At 45.2% G+C, this 20,191-nt stretch overlaps 1 protein-coding gene across 1 annotated transcript in view; it reads right to left on the bottom strand.

Moving 5' to 3' along the window:
• Positions 1-20,191, bottom strand: part of SYN3 (synapsin III) — a 190,167-nt gene that overhangs the window by 12,149 nt on the left and 157,827 nt on the right. The window contains exons 7-10 of the mRNA XM_032208101.1: positions 19,164-19,226; positions 8,530-8,672; positions 4,525-4,599; positions 854-956 (exon numbers count right to left, since the gene is read on the bottom strand). Of these exons, the coding sequence (XP_032063992.1) occupies positions 854-956; positions 4,525-4,599; positions 8,530-8,672; positions 19,164-19,226 (384 nt within the window). The remainder of the gene's footprint in view (positions 1-853; positions 957-4,524; positions 4,600-8,529; positions 8,673-19,163; positions 19,227-20,191) is intronic.

Below are 20,191 nucleotides of genomic sequence, written 5' to 3'. Positions count from 1 at the left end.
AATTTTAGCAAATTCACCTTTTTTAAAAAAAAAAAAAAAAAAAAAAAAAAAATCTGCTGTTTATGGGCCTTTTTGCTACACTCTTGCTATTTATTCTACCCTCTTAAATAAGGTGTGGCTAGGAGTTTTGTTACTGGTGTTCCCTTTTAAAGTGATTAGAGAAAGACATGTTCATTTAGAAACTGAGACTTTCAGTGCACTGAGTCACCTGCTGGACATGACTATTTTTCTGTCTGAATGGGTAATGGGGGGGCATGAATATGATTAATATGCTAACATCCCGTGGCACCTGAATTCAGGTTGGGCTGAATCTGGGCATGTTTGTTCATGATTCTGCCAATCTCTCCTCGCAGCTCTGAGAGGTGTGCTGCCTTTGCAGGTGCTCAGCCTAGGATGAAAGGTACTGTGGCACTGGTGCAATGAGACATGCCAAACTTTGGATGCTGCCAGCAACACCTGCAGGCTGCTATGTGCTCGTTAAGAAGGTAGAATCACATCTGTCCCATAGTGGTAAATTGCCACACTATGGGGTCTCATCAGCTGGAAAACACAGGTAGCCAAGCAGTGTGTGGCTCTCCCATTTCTTTTCACAGTACATACTGAGAATTGAGGGCACTATAAATCTGATCCCCTGCTGTAGATCTGTCAGTTTACATGTGACTCTGAACAAGTCCCTTGAATATCAGTGGGCCACAGCTTTGAGGAAAGAGACGGACATTCAGGAGCAGCGACTGCTGGAGCATGCACGCAGGAGTAAGAGAGCACATGGGTGCGTATGAACTCTGAGGGAACGTGTGTGCATGCAGACACACTTCCCGAAGGAGACTTGCCTTCAGGTTCCCCGTGCTCTCACCTCAATGATATAGTCTTTTCCATCTTTGCTGTGGACAGCTTTGACAGCACAAATATCGAGACCTCCAAACATTTCCGCGCAGGCGTCCGCCCAGAGTCTGTACCTGCAGAAACCAGAGTCATGGCCTACGATTAAATATCTTGGGTATTACACCAACAGTCACCCATCCTGCTGCTCAGAGGAGCACAAAGAGATTCTGAAGGCATACTTGGTATACTTTACATACTTTGCCCCTCTTGCACAGGAGATGGACCGGAAAAACAAGCAAACAAACAAAAAAAATCAGCAGAAGAGAGAATCTTGCCTGGAGTTTCTCTTTAGTGCAGATTGTTTCAATCCTGCCCTCAAAGCCACCTTAAAATGTTTCTTTCCCTCCTTGGTATTTACATCAGATCTCCAGTCAGTTGTCATTTAGCCAAGCTATAAATATTTAGCTCATTTAATCTCCCAGAAGAGTTGGCCCCTTAGCGTTTGTATTGGCTTTGCCTGAAAGCCCTCCATTATGCAGGCAGCTTTTCTCCTGATAAGATGTCCAGGATATTGGGGCTGCAATAAGATGGGAAAGCGAGTGCAGAATTTAGCAGGGTGTAGCCACCCCTTCCCTGATCTGTGACCTAGCGCCTCCTGCTTTTGACAATTCACTCATTCAGTGCCATCCTTTTACAGCCTCCTCCCTTTGATCCCTTGGGCGTTGCTCCTAGCCAGGCGGTGCCATCACAGGGACCAGGCACCGCTGGTCAGTGGGAGAGACACAGGCTACCAGCCCTTTTTTCTGTCCCTGAACAGGACCACCAGCTGGTATGAGCAGGGGCCAGGTCTGACAGGTGTCCCCTTAGCTGTCCTGGTGTCAGAGGAGGAGGGAGAATGACAAGGGGCCTGTTATGAGGGGGCCGCATCCCCCCGCTGTGGAAATGAGGAGGGAATGAGGCGGCCTGGTTTTATTTCCTGTGCAGCTGCTCTGCAGTCCCGGCCGTTTCAATAAGAATAATAATCTCAGAGCAGCAGATCTGTAAGCAGGACTGTGACAAGATGCGGGGAGGGAGGGAAGGCCACAGTCTTTTGAAAACACTGACATTTTGCAGACCCTGCAGGGACTGGGAAAAGAGCTGTTCTGGCCAAAGAACAAGTTTACATCCTTGAAGCCAGCCAGAGTCCCTGTAGCTTGACAATATAATGATCAACTTGTGCGAACACAATGTTTGCAGGAAAATGGCTCCTAATGAGGAGACCAAGCACGTTCACCCCAGCCCCTGTGAGGAAGGGAGAGCCTGAGGACTGACTAGCACAAGGAGGAGGAGAACTGCGGACCCTGTGAGCCAGGCAGGATGCCCTGCAAGCTGCCCTCATGCACTGCTGTGCTCCGACACCCAGCACCATCACAGATCTCCCTAAGGGACATCTCTAGGTGCCTGGGTTCGACAGGCAGCCTCAGGGAATTGCTGCCCATGCCAGAGCCCCTGATAGCTGCCTGGCCCTAGGTGAGCACTGGGAGGCATCAGGGCTGCTCGAGTGGAATAGCAGTGCTATGGGGCTGAGGAGCATATTTATGCATGTACATCAGGGTAGTTTTTTTACCTTTATCATTTGCAGATTTTTACTGTCATTTTGCTTATTATTATTTGGATGACAATTTTCTGGGCTACTGTTCAGTACAGCAGGTATTTCAGATGACTTCTACTCAGTAAAAAGTTTCAGCACACTCCTATCTTGTTGCATACACTGATGACTCACAGATTTCAAGGGTTTTTGCTGCATTTGTGGCTAGACAGGGCTAGTGCAGTAAATGGGGGAACTACTTCTGTAAACTGAACCTTCAAAATTCAGCTCAGTAGGTTAGCAGGAATCTGGGTTTTAATCCTGCAACACTGCAGTTAGGGAATGTCTGCCCTTCTTCTCTCTAGCTGCAGCTGTGTTGTAAAACAACCAGGATACATAATAATGTCCTGTTCCCATAGTCATATTAGCATCTTTCAGAGTTACCTACAGCATCAGATTAGGTGCTTGGCTTGGTTTCCCCATCTCACAGAACAAAAGGTGCAGAAGGGACCTTATATGATCACCTGCGCAACTCATGTAACCAAAAGAGGAGGCATTTCTCTAATCTAGTCTGAAAGAGCACACAAATTTCCCTTCCCCTTCAGGCAATCCATTTCTGTTCTGTGTTATCACAGAATCACACAGAATCACAGAATTTCTAGGTTGGAAGAGACCTCAAGATCATTGAGTCCAACCTCTGACCTAACGCTAACAGTCCCCACTAAATATCCTTACTGTTAAGAAATATTTCCTATGCCCAAATGAACCTTTTCTACTATAGTTTAAGCCTATTACTTCTTACAGGTTTGTATAGCAATATAAAGTGTGGGTAGTGCCCTATTAGCAGCCTTTCATATATGTGAAGACTTTGCACTCTAGATGTTTTCATCTTTGGGATGCAGCAGTATTCAGCTTGTGGACAACTTCTTCCAGCTCTGGGAAAGCTAATGAAGGAAAGTGAACTTCTGCACTGCAGACATACATTCATTATGCATGAGTGCACACCTCTACTGAAAAAAGTATCAGTGGTCCACAATTCGAAAAGGTAAAAAAACTTCATAAGCAATTGTTGCATATTTTTCTTATAGGCTCTCTTTTCTCCTCTGAGCATTTCCTTTATTATCCTGTGAGCTCTTTAACTCATCTGCTATATTTCTTCAAATGTGGTGCCCAAACCTGGACAGAGTTAGAATTAACTATGATACTAAGATCATTGGGAACTGGAGATATAGTCTGAAAAAAATATTAGATTCACTAGAGATGAGTGAGTACACATGTACTATTAATTCTACAGAATTAATTTCTATTTTATATTTAGTCATAATTTCTAGACATATATTTATTATATTTCTATTATATATATATTCATATAATTAATTATATTTAATTTTATATTCATAGATTCTATAAATCTATGAATATAAATATATGAATATGAATATGAATCTACTTAAAAAACAGGATAGCAGTTCTGTAGAAAAAGGGTTGGGTTATGCAGCAAAACCGAAGTTACCATGAGTCAACAATATCACAAAGTTGTAATATTAGCAAATATCACAGTGATTTGAATATGTGGAATTACCATCTGCAAAGTTTAGTGTGAAAGATGCATGAGGCAGCTCCTTCTCCCCTGTTCAGCAGTGAGACCTTAGCTACAACAGTGTCCACTTTGGAAGACTAGAGCTTTCAACACTTCAGCTGACAGATTTTTCTCTCTGTTGAGCAGCAGGAAAACACTTTTTCTCTGTGTGCCTCTCATTAGTAATGTACTTAGAATAACTTCTTGTTTCTTCTTATTTTGCACTGTGACCTTTCTGATTTTATCCCTACATGTTTGTGCTTGTGTGCTTGACCTTAGTATGCTGGTCTTTTTTCCTGTGGCTAAATTCACCAAAGATCTAATGATTTAGCAATGTTGCTCCCTAGCTGTACTTCCAGTCTGTTCTCCAAAACAGGACAGTTTGCCTTTGTGCCCTTAGTATTTTTTTAAGGAAATATTTGGTCTTTTAAACTCCTTTATCCGGCCTCCCGAGAGACCTCGCTTACCAGTTCTATCAATGAACTGAAGTCTAAAATACAATTCCTCCCTTCTAACCCAAGAATAGCTAGTACTGTCGTGAAACCCTCTTCCTTACCTCTCTGTCATTGCAATCTGTTCCAGCATTGCAGAACCTGTGTTTGCCTTCCAGTTTCCAGAGATAGACGTCCTCCTAGGAAAACAAACCAAAAACACAACCATGAACATGAAAATACATCCCTGCCCCATCCTCCCTCATACTGTAGTCCTCATTCTTGACTCAGTGCTTGTACAGGAGGGGATGAGGTGAGGTACTTCCTCATAGAAATCTTTCCAAATCCTGCCTCAACAACACTCCATACAGGATATGTTGTTCGAACTCATGAAAGGCTGAGTGAGGAGTTAGGCATGGAAACCTCCAAGGAATCTTGAGTACACATCCAGCTCTGTGAGTACTTTCTTTCTTTATATATCTGGCCTAGGAGAGCTGAAATGTTGGTAGAAGGTCTCTGGGATAATCACCCTTGTGTTCAGCAATCGTAGCATCCTCTGTCTGTGGCTGAGCAACACTCTGTGCAAACATCTGACTAAGCAGTTCCACAAATGTCAGTTATAGCACTCAGGTCTCCCTAACTTTGACTTCAGTTGTACAGTAATCTTAGGAAATATGCTTATATCCTCTTTTCCACTGGATTTTCATTGATCTTACTGTGGCTTACTATGTTTGGACTTGGAGAATTTACTATTGCAAAATGGTTTGAGCCTCATTAGCTGCAACTGATGATTAATTTCCCCAAAATGGTACTGTTGCTGGCATATCTTGAGTTTCACCATCATCCATTAAGAGATGAAAAATTTCCTTTCCTTGACCCTAGGCATGGGGCAGACTTTGGACAGCTTGCTTTGACAACACTGTCCAGATAATCCTGGCATAGTGTACAATCTAAGAAAAGTCAGCAAGCTGACAGCATACATCCAGGGAGAATCTCTACATTGAAAGATATTTAGGCAGAGATTTAGGAGGGGAGCATGATCAAGCATTTTCAACAGGAGGTTTTGGAACCCTCCCTACCACCTCCTTTTATTCTGGTGAAGGACAGCCTGGTGTCCTTTTCCTGATTTCTCTTCTTAAGTGGTATGCATAGTTGCTGTGAAATTTAAATAGTCTTTGTAACCCATATTTAAAGGTGTGGGAGGAGGGCCAAAGGAGCCTAATTACTGTTTTGAATAATTGTGTTTTCATATAGTTGACTCTTGCCTTTTGTTCCCTTCACCCAACATCCACCTTCCTGCTCTACTTCCTAAGCAAAAGTATGGATCCCTCCTTGAGGTTTCGTTGTTGTGAGTCCTTGATACCCTGTAGGGACAGTGTTCAAATCTCTTTTTCTTTTGATACGTGATTCTTAGGATTACGTTTTTCAGTTCTATAATGGGAAGACCCATGCTTTATTATCATATAGATGCCACCATAGTGGCAGGTGGCACCTAGAATGCCATTAGCACTGATGAGAACTCCTGGAGTCTGAACAGTAACAAGATGATTGAATACCAGTGTTCAGAAAATGTACCTGGCATACCAAATGTAAGCAGCTGAGCCATCCGTGAGTAAACCAAACCACAGCTATACAGTTTGACAAAGTATTTCAAAGTCTTCACTGGAAATGAACCCCTTACTCTGACTTGAGAAGGAGGAATGTGGGGGTGTATAATTTCTCCCACAATTTCTTCAGCCACATGAGTAGTATTCATGTTTTCTCCTCACCAGTAGTACAATGTCGGTCCATTATATTTGGTGGAATTTTAGGCATGTATCACATGCTACTTATCTGCTGTTTTGTAACTGGCCCAAGGCATGGGCTAAGTAGGTGTTTGTTAGTAGTGTAAATCTGGAGTCACTGCACTGAAGTCAATGGGAAACTGAACTCAAGCCTTGGGTCATGGGCTGGAAGGAAGTGCATTGAACATCTGGGGAGGAGAGGAATGAGTCACCCTGCAGTATCCTCCCTCGGGCAGATGCGTGCTAAGTAAACATATTCTGCAGAAATGTTGATATACAGTCTGTTCTCAGAAGGAAGGGTTTTTTTTAAAGCCTATATGTGTGGGTGAAGGTATAGAAATCCTGGGTAGATTCCATGGCTCACAGATCAAAGCAATTATCTTAGTCTGACGCATGCTGTAATTGCTTTAAGGCTGCGATTTGCTAGCATGACTAATGAATTTGAGTCTTCTATGTGAGACACCAATGAGAGCCCTGATATTTTGGTGCTTCTACCTCTGCCCTCTGACATAATAGGAACTCATGATATCATAGAAAGAACCTTCTCTTCTGTCTGACACTGGTACAGAAGGGGCAGCCCACGATCAAACTGGCTACGCCGATCCTCAGGCTCACTTCCACAAACGGCTCTCTCAACATAAGTAAATACTCTGGGTTAGCAAGTCACTTGGTGAATTTTGCTGTTTGCTTTCTTTGCTAATAAGCTTAATTTCTCATTAAGGTGTTTCCCGTTCATGGCTGTGTGTTTTTTTTTTTTTTTTTGTTTTGTTTTTTTTTTTTTTTTTTTGTGTGTGAAAACGTATTTCATTTAGCAAACAATTGTTTGCACAGCTATATTCCCAAATGGGATTAGCTCTTAGTGTGACTGCTTTCTTTTCTCAATCATCTGGTATTATTTCTGATCCCTGTCTGGATGAGAGTGTGGTGAGTGCGAATAATAAACAGGGAGAGGATATGATCAGCCTAACTGGGCCTTTGTTTCACGTAGAGGCGGTGTGGGAGCGGGCTCTGGAGCCAAGGCTGGGTAGGTTGGCAGGAACAGGGAATTTTAATGGACACTTTAAACCTTCCTTCCTTTGGCCAGTTTGAGTTGTTGTTGACCCGATCAGGTTTAAAACAATTTTTCTCTCATTGGGTTCACATGAAGCAGCTGAGTGTTCCAAAAGTCCTTCCCATGAAGAATGCAGCTCAGTCATTATCTAGTTTGCTTAAATACCTCCGTGTCAGGAATCCGGCCAGGTAACTAGAACCAAAAAATATGTGATCAGGTCCATTTGATTATCTTATGTAACGATGTTTGTGCCAGAGCTAGATGGCCTGGGGGTTGGTAAGCATGGATCCAAAACTCACGCTGTTGCAGGTCTTAGGTAACATGTGAGATGTTATCTGGTGACCTGAAGAATGTGCTGCCAGGGCTGGCCACTTGTCCAGCATTTTGTGGCTGCATAAGGAGTGGTATTCCTGGAGAAGCTGTGCTATTTGGCTTAGCTTTGTCTACTGGTTTGCAGTAAGCAGAAACAGGTGTTTTATTGAGCCGTGTGGTTACATCCTTAATTGAGCTTGACAACTGCTGAAGTTTGGCTGAGCACTGTTTTATATTTTTAAACACCCCAGTGCTGAGGGTTGCCCTTGTCCCGCCTCTCTCACTCCCTTGCAGAGCAGGGAGGAGCACTGGGCCACCTGCAGAAATACCCCTCCTATGTATGCTCCAAGGAGCAATCATGCAAAATGCCCCTGGAAACCCTGTGAGGTGGCCAAGTGAGGCCACCTGTGCATGGTGCTTCATGCTCCTCATGCCCTTGTGTAAGGACAGTGCCATGATTTCTGTCTGGGGAGAAGACAGGGTGTTGCTGTGGCTTGGACACTATAGGACTCCATGAGTTACAACCACCTCTTCCAAACTTCTCAGCTCCCTGAGGCTGTTAAGACACCCTTCCTTTTTATTGCCCCCGCTGGCAGGGAGGGTGGTGGGCTAAGTTTCCTCAGGAGGGCACTGAGAGCCAGAGGATTTTGCTAAACTGCTGGGTAAGATGAGCCCTGTCACAAGGGGAGGTGGAGGTGGTAGGTGACAGCACAGCAGGGTTTTACAGTGGGAACTAACTGAAGCTCAGCAACAGGTAGAGGGAGATTTATCTTCCAAAACAACGAGCTGATGATGAGTAAGGAGGATGATCAGTGGAAGCGGGATCTGGGTTCAGAGGTGGGAGATGAAGAGCAGGGCTATTTTTCAAGGGAATTAAGTCAGTCTCCTACTCTGCCCAGAGCAGACTCTGAATGAATTGCACCCACAGCAATGTCTCCCCCCACCCCTGCCCACGTCTCACCCTGGCATAGCCACGCACTCACATGTAAGCCTTGTAATTGTTGCCGATTTTCTGGATTCGGATGTCATACTTGGAGTCGATGAATGGCTCGGCGGTGGCGTAGGTTCTTGCCATGGCTACGATGCTCGCCATGTCCCGGAAATCATGCTGATTCTCAACCTTGACCTTGATTGCCAAAAATACAGCAAAAACAAGACAAGTGCAAAAAGAACAGGAATACTTTGTGAGTGGAAGTCATTTCCGTGACTGTGTCACACAATGTCTGTAAAAAAACACAGAGCTGAGAACAGAGCAGAGATTGCATGAGAGAGAAATTCCCCCATGAACCTAGCCCAGAGCAAATGAACCCCTTTCTCCTTCCTCATGCACGAGCCCTGGCAAACCTGGCACCAAGCAGGCAGCTAGAACTTGGACCAGATGGCTCTTGCTAACGCTCATTGCTTTTATGATGCTTCAAAAAAATATTTCATCTCTTAAGGGGCATTACTTCATTCAAACTTTGAAACTGCTATTTCCCATGTCGGGACGGATGAAAACAGAGCATTTTGGGTGGCCGGGAAATCAACAAGCGAGCTGGTCGCCTGCCACTTCTAGGCTTCCGTTCCCTGGCATTTCACATTGCCCCCATCCAGACTGTCCTTGAGGAGAAGTGCAGGTCTCCTGGAGGGAAGCAAGCTCTGAAGGAAGAGGCTGTCTCTGGGGGAGCCCAGGATTTTGGGGGGATCGGTGTGAGCAGGATGCCATGGTGCGTGCGTGGGACAGCTGGTTGGGCGTTGGGCTTGAGTCACACTTGGAGATGAGGGCGATAACCTACGAACTGGAGAACTTTCTGAGAAGCTCGCTTTTCACAGATTTGGGTTCATTTATGAGAAATGCTTTGAACCTTATCCAAAAAAAAAAAAAAAAAAAAAAAAAAAAAAGGTAACATCTCGAGATCACAGCCGGGGATGGCAGCCCCGCTTTGTCTGCTCGCCTGTAGCAGCCAGAAGGGCTCTGCCCCAGAGGAGCTCCGTGGTTGTGTCGGTGTGTGTGTGCTGAAGGAGGGAGATGCCAGACTGCGCGGAGCCGGCTGAAGAAAACTGCATGCAGTGGCATTTGGTGTTTCTCTGCGAAGAACAAACACGTGGTTTTACATATCTGCCTGCAGCCATGAGAGGGCAGGAGCCATCTTCACTAGGGAACAGAGGGCAGGTTTGCTGCTAACCTGTTTTGCTGTTCAGATGCCTTTGTGTGAGCTTCAGCCACAGCAGAAGCCAAGGACTCAGCCACAGCCTGGTGCAGAGAAGCTCTTGAGAACTGCATAGGTTGTGGGAAAGGTGAAAAATGCAGCTATTTTGACCTATAACCATCTCTAGATGCCTGAGTAAAAAGAAAAATGTCTGGTCTCTGCTTCTTCCCTTGCTGAATGCGGAATGCCCCTCATGCTCCTCCCTGTGGCTGCGGTGAGGGTTGGGCTCTTACTATTCAGGGCCATCAGAGAAAAGGAGCAGAGGGGGACTCCAGGCATGTGTGTGGGTGGGGAAAAAATAAAAAGAACTAAAAAAGCCAAAGCGGAAATGTAAAGGGAACCTCTCTACATCATGCAGGAGAGCAGCCTTGCTTCTAGCTGGGCCATTGCCCTCTGTGCCTTACAGGGAGCACCCCATGCCGGGGGAGCCCCAAACCTGGGCACGGCTCACAAAATCCTGGGGGGAGCAGTGCAGGGTGGATGGGTATGGGGTGTTTTTGCTGCAGAGATAAGAGCAGCACTGGTACTGCTGGGTGACACCAAGCCGGAGCGTCCCACCCTGCGGAGATGATGGCAGGAGGGACTGCAGGGCGTTACGACACAGGCTCCCAGACCCTGCTGGCGATGGGGAAAGACAAAAGCCATTACGTAATGACCTACTTGGAACCAGGACCTCTGTGGGATCTGAAACAAAGTGCTGCTGCGCTTGTGCAACAGATGTCTCCGGGCCCCGGCCAAGGCATTTTTGTCCCCAGCCCGAGAGCGTCAGTCTGGGGGCAGAGGAAGGGATGCCGCTTCCCCTCGCAGACCGGAGTTAGATCATACTGCTAGAAGGGACTTGGATGCTCTTCTCGTAAATGGGTTTTTTCCTCAAAGAAGTGGCATGCTGTAGGAAGGAAGGGTGCTTTCCTTCCTCCTCTCTCCCTGCAGGGACATGAAACACGTGTTCTCCCATGGGCCGGAGGATTTTTGGTTGGGTAAGTAGGACGCAATGTAAGAAATGAAGGACACAGCAGCTGACTTCCCTGGTGCTACATCGCTGTGCCATCCTCTGCAAACAGCTTCGCTGTCTTCCCCAGCCCTTGCCACAGCCCTTCCTGTGGACTTCTTAGAGAAAGCACCTCGCCAGGTCCCCTTCTGGGAGGCCAAGGCCCTATTTCCCACCAGGCATCAAAATAATCACCACACCAAAGCTGAAATCTGAGCTGCCTCTTGTTAATTGTGAGAGCCAGCCAAATTTGACAAAATAACAACTGTGTCCTGGGTTAATGCTGGCTTAGTCCAGGATACGGTTATTACTTCATAAACAGGAAGCACTCCAGTTACAGTCAAATTAGATTTATTTTCCTGTCTTATCTATCAAGTCCACCATTTTATTAGCTTTCTACTTTTACATTTTTTTATAATTCATTTCCTCCTGCCTTGTAACCATTTTACATGTCAATAAAATCTCCATTCTCCTAACAGGAGAGAAAAAAAAGAGAACCAAAGGCAGGGTGTATGTGGCATGACACCAGAGGGCATTATTTAAGACAGGACTGTTAAAAATCATTACAGAGCAAACAGTTACCAATTTACCCAATAAGGGATAAATCTGCCTTCTAAAATGGCAGGTTGGTCAAAAAACATGGAAGTGAGAAAAGAAAGAAGTTGGAAAGGAATCAATAGGAAGCTATTTTGTCTCTCTTTTTTTTTTGCATCCTTCTTAGGATAAATGCAGTATCCCATTAGCTGCATAGAGGAGTGCAAACAGCGAGGGCAAATAGAGCCCTTGCCCCGCCAGGCTGTTTGCTTAGCTGTGCTGGCTGTTTGAGCAGCAATAGGCTCATTCTGGGGCCATCAGCTGCTGTTTGCTGTAGAGTTTTAGTGACCTGTTGTGAAGAGCTTGGGCCAGCGTGTTGACAAATGCCTTTTCTGAGCAAGAAAGCTCCTCGGGAGAGTCGCTGCTTCCCTTCTGGCTCTCTTCTCTCACCCAGGTGCCGGCAGTGCCCAGCATGCTCCCTGTGGCTGCAGCAGAGGGACCTGGATCCTTGGGGACACGCTCACACAGAGGTGACCAACCCTTTGCTGGTGGCACCTCAGAAGCTGATACTGTGACAATTTCCACCCTCAGCTTTCCCAAGAGGCATTGATCTTACTGCCCCTGAGCAGACTTGGGCAAAAACTTCTGTTTCCTCTGTCTCGTAGTCCCCAAATCCACTGCCTCATATACATGCCACATCTTCCTGCACATCAGGATCTCAAGGTTGGGTCCTCCTCACTCATCTCCAGCCTAAGCAGTGCAGGTATTGCCTTGCTGTGCCCTTTTGCTTTCATTAGTTTTGTAGCCACAATAATAATAATAAAAAGTCAGCCAAAGTGGCATAATTACAGAAGTTTGCTAGGGCTGCCCTCGTGTTGCCCTCTCTGAGTGTCATCCAGAGTTAACTCGGCCTCACAGGTTAATCCCACACCACCCGGGAGATGGCTTGCAGAAGCAGTTTCTCTGTCCAAACTGGGTTTAGAGACAGGTTCAGCTGCAAAGTAAATGTCCAAGGCTGAGCCAGGGCTGGGCTTGGCTCTGTGGTGTTTAACTGAGTCTTGATAGGCTTGAGAAAATACACATTGAGTGCTTTCCTCCAGAGGAGCTGGCCTGGCTACACAGAGCTTGGGATTTTTTGTCCATCTCAAACTGCACTTGGCTTTTCTGAAGTGACTTTGCTATTTGGGGACACTGGGTCTGGAGGAACAGCTCTGCACAGAGGGCTTCCTCAGCCTCTCCTTCCCTCTACCCCAAGTTAAACTCTCCTTCTCAGAAAATACCTGATCCAGCTGACGCACGTGGTTTAGGCCTAACTGAGTGTGGTTAATCCTTTGACCCACCTCAAAATAATAAATATACAACAGAATCCGTGCTTCCTGATTATTTTCAGACTGAAGCTCTCCAAATGTTATGCTGTCTTTAATGCATTCAGATTTATAATCCCTATTAACTTCCCAATGAACAGCTACTCTCAGCCATGGGTCTTGGCAGCTTTGGTCCCCAGTACCCTGGGTCAGTCACCATTTTCTGTGTCCAGCAAAAGGTTCAAGGCTGCTGCGCAAGAAATGAGGATGCTCTTGCTATTTTCAAGATGGGTCAGTGGGAATGCAGTGATTGGGCTGCTCTGTTCTGAAAGTTACATGTCAAGTCATTATTTGTCCTCTGCAAATGAAAATATTTGTTTCTTGACAAGCCAAGGCAACCCTTTCCTCTTCCTTTCCTCTTCAGTGCGCTGGGTTTTCAAAGCTCTTACTTTTAGAACATTCTATTTCAAGTCTCAGAGAGAGAGACAAGGTGATGAACTGTCCTTCCTGATAAAAAGCTTGTGGTATTTTTACTTTACATAGTGGCTCTGTTCAGTTTGTGCTATGTTTATACCAGCAAAAAAAAAAAAAAAAAAGTCTTTCCCATCCAGTAAAAGAGAAAATAACTCTGACCACATTATTATGAACAACAAGTTTTTCTTCTACAATGTAATAAATTCGTCTGAGCCAGGATTTGTACTGGGGAGGTGTTTTCATAATTGTGGGGCAGGCATGGAGAGGAGGTGACTCTTAAATTGGCCTAATTAGAGAGGTCTAAAAATAAAGCAAGAGTAGCAAAAAACATATATCTATTTATTAAATTTATATAAATATATATATAGCCACATGCATAGAAACAGTTTTTCCTCTCTTTGCAGATCTGGCAGTTGTTTCTTTCTCATGATCTGATCAGGAAGAGGTGAAGAGACTCTTTGAGTGAATTTGCAGTGCTGGGCTCTGTTCCTAGGGCACTTAAGGGTCATGTTAGCGCACAAATGTCAGATATTAACACACTAAGAGCTTTATTTCTTGCAATGGGCTCTGGCATTATGAGCTCTGGAGTCAGGAAGAAGTGTTATTCCTTTCTCACTGTAGCGCTCACCCTGTTCAACAAAGACCCCCCAACCACATCTGGGGTAAATAGGCTCAAACTGTACAATGCTTAAAAATGTCTTAACCTCTTGTGAATTGCTGCATGAACAACAGTTCAGTGCTTTGTGAGGAAGGACCTCTCCTCTCAGTGTCCTTCTGTGATTTTCATTGAAAATAAAAGGGTCTTTCTCTGCTGACTCCATTGTAAAATATTGTCTAAGTAATATTTCTGATATTGCATCTGTATCGATCGGGTATTGGACTAGCAGCACAGAGCACTTGTTATGTCCTCCAGTGCCAATGAGCTATGGGGTGACTTCAAAATTTGGCAGGGGGTAATAAGGGTCATGGGAGGGGCTGAGGGGCATATGTCCTGATTTTAGATGAGTAGATTGTCTGGGGCCCCTTAGTCTCTCCTGGTGAAGGCTATTCCTGGTGTCTCTGTTCAAGTCACACAGAATCACAGAATCTCAGAGTTGTCTAGGTTGGAAGAGACCTCAAGATCATCGAGTCCAGCCTCTGACCTAACACTAACAAGTCCTCAACTAACCCATATCGCTAAGTTCAACATCTAAACGTCTTTTAAAGACCTCCAGGGATGGTGACTCCACCACTATCCTGGGCAGCCCATTCCAATGCCTCACAACCCTCTCAGTAAAAAAGTTCTTCCTAATATCCAACCGAAAACACCCCTGGTGCAAGTTTAGCCCGTTCCCCCTCGTCCTGTCACTAGGAGAATAGACCAACCCCCACCTCTCTACAACGTCCTTTAATGTACTTATAGAGAGCGATAAGGTCGCCCCTGAGCCTCCTTTTCTCCAGGCTGAACAAGCCCAGCTTCCTCAGCTGTTCCTCGTAGGACTTATTCTCCAGGCCCCTCACCAGCTTTGTCGCCCTTCTTTGGACTCTCTCGAGCACCTCGATGTCCTTCTTGTAGCAAGGGGCCCAAAACTGAACACAGTACTTGAGGTGTGGCCTCACCAGAGCCGAGTACAGGGGGACAATCACTTCCCTAGCCCTGCTGGTCACACTGTTTCTTACGCAAGCCAGGATGCTGTTGGCCTTCTTGGCCACCTGAGCACACTGCTGGCTCATATTCAGCCGACTATCCACCATCACTCCCAGGTCCTTCTCTGCCTGGCAGCTCTCCAACCACTCATCTCCCAGCCTGTAGCTCTGCTTGGGGTTATTGCGCCCCAGGTGCAGGACCCAGCACTTGGCCTTGTTAAGCTTCATGCAGTTGGCCTCAGCCCATCGCTGCAGCCTATCCAGATCCTCCTGCAGAGCCTTCCTACCCTCAAGCAGATCGACACACGCCCCTAGCTTGGTGTCATCTGCGAACTTACTGAGGGTGCACTCAATGCCCTCATCCAGATCATCAGTAAAGATATTAAAGAGAACTGGCCCCAGTACTGAGCCCTGGGGAACGCCACTAGTGACCAGCCTCCAACTGGATTTGACTCCATTCACCACGACTCTTTGGGCCCGGCTATCCAGCCAGTTTCTAACCCAACGAAGCGTGCGTCAGTCCAAGCCATGAGCAGCCAGTTTCTTGAGGAGAATGCTGTGGGAAATGGTGTCAAAAGCCTTGCTGGAGTCAAGGTAGACCACATCCACAGCCTTTCCCTCATCCACCAAGTGTGTCACTTTGTCATAGAAGGAGATCAGGTTCATCAAGCAGGACCTGCCTTTCATAAACCCATGCTGACTGGGCCTGATCACCTACTTGCCTTGTAAGTGGCGCATGATGACACTCAAGATAATCTGTTCCATGAGTTTCCCCAGCACTGAGGTCAAACAACACAGCTACTGTTTCTGGATTTCTCAACAGAAAGTTCAAAAGATGCCTTTTATTGTCGTTTTATTCATCTCCAACCTGCACCTTACACACATGCATCGCATGGCAAGAGCTTTTCTGTCACTACTGGTACGCTGCCACCCTTCTTGGTTCTGACCTTGACTGGTCCACTTCCAAGCTAAAGACAATCAACAGAGCCTCTTTCTTACAAGTCCTAATGCAGTTATTTTTTATTTTAGGTTTGAGGATTCTCTGTTCAACTCTTTCATTAAAAAACGTGGTGAGCGAATTTAGTGAAAATGTTGTGAAAACAAAGGATATGTGAAAATGATAGTCTGAATATTTTAATTATGCTCTTTCTAGCCATTATTACAAAATAATAAACACTCAGCACTTCTGAGAGTGCCAAGAGCCTTATGAACATGAATTACCAGTCATCATTATAGCACTCTGGTCCATAATACAGAGAAGATGAAGAACTGTGAAATGACACAAATCTGCCTGCAGGTCAATGGTGGAGCTTGCTGGGGAAGATGCCTTTTCTTTGTCCAGAGTTTGGCTTCTGGCCACTACCTCAGTACAAATAAAGAATAACAGTGTCTGGACTTCCAGTCTTTGCTCATTCTTCTAAGTCTTGGTGCCTCCCATTACATGTGATTTTATCGTTAATAAAAAGAAAAATGTAAGTACTTCTTTGACAATTTCTCCTGGTAATGAGATTGTAATCTGAATCCTTTGAAGCACCCATTACAGGTACCGGTACATGGCTCTCTATCTTGGCATCATTTGCTGCAGTAAGTACTATTTTTAATACTCACATGTGTACTTTGGCTAATAGGCTGGTTATTTTATCTTTTGTTTCTTCAGTCACTGCTTCTATACAAAACATGACCTGATGTAGGTGCTCTATTAATGCTTACTTTTTAACACTCATCCAAACCGAAAGCAAACCTCTCTCTTTTCTTATTATGTATATTTAGAACTAAAGACCTGCTATTTTCTTGTCATCTCTACTTCTGAAGACCAATGCAAAGAAATCCTTTGCCTCTCTGTAATCTCCTTATTGTCACTGATTATTGCTTTTATGTTGTAATGGTTAAAACCACCATAATGTCTCCTGGAAATGTTCCTCTTCTGGGTTTCTTAAAAGGACATTTGATAATTCTATTTTCTTCCTTTCTTTCTTTCTTTCTTTCTTTCTTTCTTGCTTTCTTGCTTTCTTGCTTTCTTGCTTTCTTGCTTTCTCTCTTGCTTTCTCTCTTTCTTGCTCTCTTGCTCTCTTTCTTTCTCTTCCTTCCTTCCTTCCTTCCTTCCTTCCTTCCTTCCTTCCTTCCTTCCTTCCTTCCTTCCTTCCTTCCTTCCTTCCTTCCTTCCTTCCTTCCTTCTTTCTTTCTTTCTTTCTTTCTTTCTTTCTTTCTTTCTTTCTTTCTTTCTTTCTTTCTTTCTTTCTTTCTTTCTTTCTTTCTTTCTTTCTTTTTCTTTCTTTCTTCCCCCCTCCTTTTTTTTTTTTTTTAATGTAAAAGTGTTGTTTTTCTAGAAAACCCATAGTTCTGCTTATCTGTATTTCTCCTGTCATTTTCTGTGGTTTCTTTCCATCAGCCCCACTTGATCTTGAACTCTACTGTCTTAAAAATAAAACAATTTCCTGTTACTTGCTTTTTATACCAACCAACTTGTTCTTTATTTTCACCTCCTCTCTTCTCTCTCTTTATTTTTTTTTTCCTCAATGCAATGAAATGAAGCGGGACTTCAAGAAGACTACTTTAATGAGCCTCAACTTTCCATCAGGCTGATAGTGACAGGAAGAAACCTAAACTGAAGAACCCAAACCTAAACTGTAAGGTCAACAGCCCTTCCTTCCTTTACCTTCCCCATTTACTGAACAGAGCCGTGTTGAAACTCTGTGCCCAAATCCACATTTAGACTTTCCTAGTAGTCCCTAATTTCATAATGACTAAAGTAAACTTGGCCTCAGACCAGTTCTTTCTTCTAGGACCCTGGCTGTCAGCCTATCTGCATCTGGAATGACTTCCTGTGTAACCCCCTTGTACCATTGCATACAATTGTGCACTGAATTGTGCACAATAGAAACCCCCTTTCCCTGTAACTTGTGACAGCAAAAATCAGTGTCATTAGAGAATAAAATGGGAGAGAAAGTGAGAGGTGGAAGAAGATCTGCTGTCTTGTGCAGAAGACACCAATTAAATATTCTGGGGACAGTTTTGTCTGGAAACGCTGTTTAGGCTGGGGCACTTTCCTTTGATTCTATTCTTCCCTCATTTCTGTAGCCACCCAAGCATCCTTGTTGCACAAGAGAGACACATGAAGCTCTCCCTACATTACAGATGAAACTGCAGAGTAGTCAGAGAGGTCCAGGATTGCAGTAGGACTAAGATACCCACTGAGGCCTCAGGGAACTTGAAACCCTTCATCAGGGAGAAGCCTCTTCCTCCTGGTTTGTCCTGTTTGGATTTTGCTAATGAAATCCTTCTTGGGGACATGTTCAACAGCTTGCCCTGAAAGCAGCTCTACATGGTCTGCATGTAGTCTCATTCAATGACCCCCCCGTGTGTTCAGTATACGGAACACCAATATTTTAGCAAACTTTTCCTGCTTGTTTAAATGCATGTGCTTTAATTCTGTAAGCCACCTCCACCACTTTGCCCAGGGATGTGAGCCCACTTCCTCTCTGGCAGCTACCATCTAGACAGGGGAGCATTGCAACCAAAGCAAGAATGATCATGAGAGCTCCTGTGTGCAATCCAGGAAGCCAGAAAGAATTTCTGTTTATGAAGCGCAAGCAAACAAGCTGTACCCAGCTTTAGGTCAGTTGTACCTATGTATAATTTTCAGGCAAAGAGAGTGTGAGGCAGGCAGAAGTCTGGTCTGCTCTAGGAAAGTGCTGTGAGAGGAGTGTCAGTCACAAAGTTCAAATACCACCCATTTGGATTCAGAGATGATACACCAGAATTCCCTAATTTTGAACAAATCACGTTTTAGACAGATAGAGGGTGTTTTTTAAAGAGGTATATGCAAGGAAAGGAGGCAAAAGCACAGCAGGGACGTGCTGGCGAAGCCTCACTGAAAAGGGAGCCCAGACACCCCCAGAAACAGGGGCTGGTAATTCGCTGGGGGAATAAAGATCCCAGTGAGCCTGGGAAAAACAAACAGGTCCTTCTGGGGAGCGAACTGTTTTTCAGGATTCCTTGGCAGGCGACCAGCCACTCTGCTTTGTAAAGTCTTGTTCTTCCTAGCAAGGAGGAAAAAAAAAATAACTGAAGGGCTCCCACTTTGTTGAATAAGTTCATCATCATGCGCACAGAAGGACCAGTGCTGCCGTGCCTCATTGTGAGAACTGTGGGGTGTAGCTGTGCATTGCAGGTGCTTGAATAAACAACATCACCACTTTTGGGAGAGAAGAAAATGTATAAAAGACGAGCCTAATGACTTCAGCCCAGCCAGCTTTCCCCCCACTCTTCACGACCCCCCTCCTGCAACCCGGTAGCCTGCAAGTCAACATGGCTGCCCGGCTCCAAGTGCAGGGCGGCAGCAGCAGGCCCCTTCTCCCCCAGCAGCATCCAGAGCGACCCAGATAGGCCGGGGGCACGTCTAAGCCCTTCACCATCCGGCCACACACAGGGTACGATCGCAGGGATGCTGTGCCACATAGCATACTCTTTCCTGAAGCGTATGCATTTTTCCTTTTACTTACCTTCCCCATTCCAGCGTGAGCATGTCCCAGCTTGACCACTACCGGGAAATTCGGAGTTGTGACCTGAAAGACAGAAGAAGGAACTCCTCATTAGTATTCATTTCCAGCCATTGTATCTGAAATAGTTTACTTTCATTTAGTAGCTTTCATGCCCATGCCAATGGGAAGATAAACAGGTCCGATGAAGACTGTCCAGGTGTCAGGACAATTAGCTAGTAGCTCTTCATTGGGACCCGTATGGTCGGAAATAGAGGCCAGGCAGAATTCCTCAGATCTGACCCACTTTTGCTGCCTAATAGCAGTAACTTCTAAACCCTCCTTTTATTTTTATTTTATTTCCCCCACACACACACTGTACGTGTGTGGATGTGCATAGACTCATATGCATGCAAAAAAGCTGCACCTGCAAGCCTGAATACGTGAACACATTCAGATGCTGAAAACATTTGAGTTCTAAGAAAGATGAGGGTTGTTTCTTTTTCCACGCCAACTGCTTTGGCCTTTAGCATGAGTGTGAGCTGTCCCTCGGCAGCTCCCATTCCCCTCCCATCAGCAGTGGTGGGGGAAGGCGAGGGGGAACAGCCAACTCTTGGGTACAACTCACAAAGTCCATCTATTCATAAAGCGCCCTTTCTCCTCTAATTTCAGGGGTGGGTGTAGGGAATAAAAGAGAACAAAGAAGGGTTGGGATCAGCAATAAAAATAGAAAAAATTATGTCATGTCTTCTCCGTTGGCTCATGTGATGTTTACATTGGGCAGGGTTCTGCCATCTGAGCATGCAAGTACATCTGAGTGCACATGTAGGATTTTATTTGGAAAGCTGCTAGTATCCCCTCTCCCTTCTGCTCCTCAGTTTCACTCTCAAGCAAGGATTCACTTGTAGAGATCAGCTGAGAGTGGGTTGCACAGGCTGCTAGGAAGTGGACATGGCAGGACAGCGACCAGGTCTGTCTGGATATTCACACCACGCCCTCCCTACATCCTGTTTGGTCCATTTCTATGCCTTGGCTTGACATCACCATGAGCT

Source organism: Aythya fuligula, chromosome 1 (assembly GCF_009819795.1).
Source record: "Aythya fuligula isolate bAytFul2 chromosome 1, bAytFul2.pri, whole genome shotgun sequence".
In the NCBI taxonomy this organism is placed as follows: domain Eukaryota; kingdom Metazoa; phylum Chordata; class Aves; order Anseriformes; family Anatidae; genus Aythya; species Aythya fuligula.
This window is presented reverse-complemented; position numbering and strand designations above follow the sequence as displayed.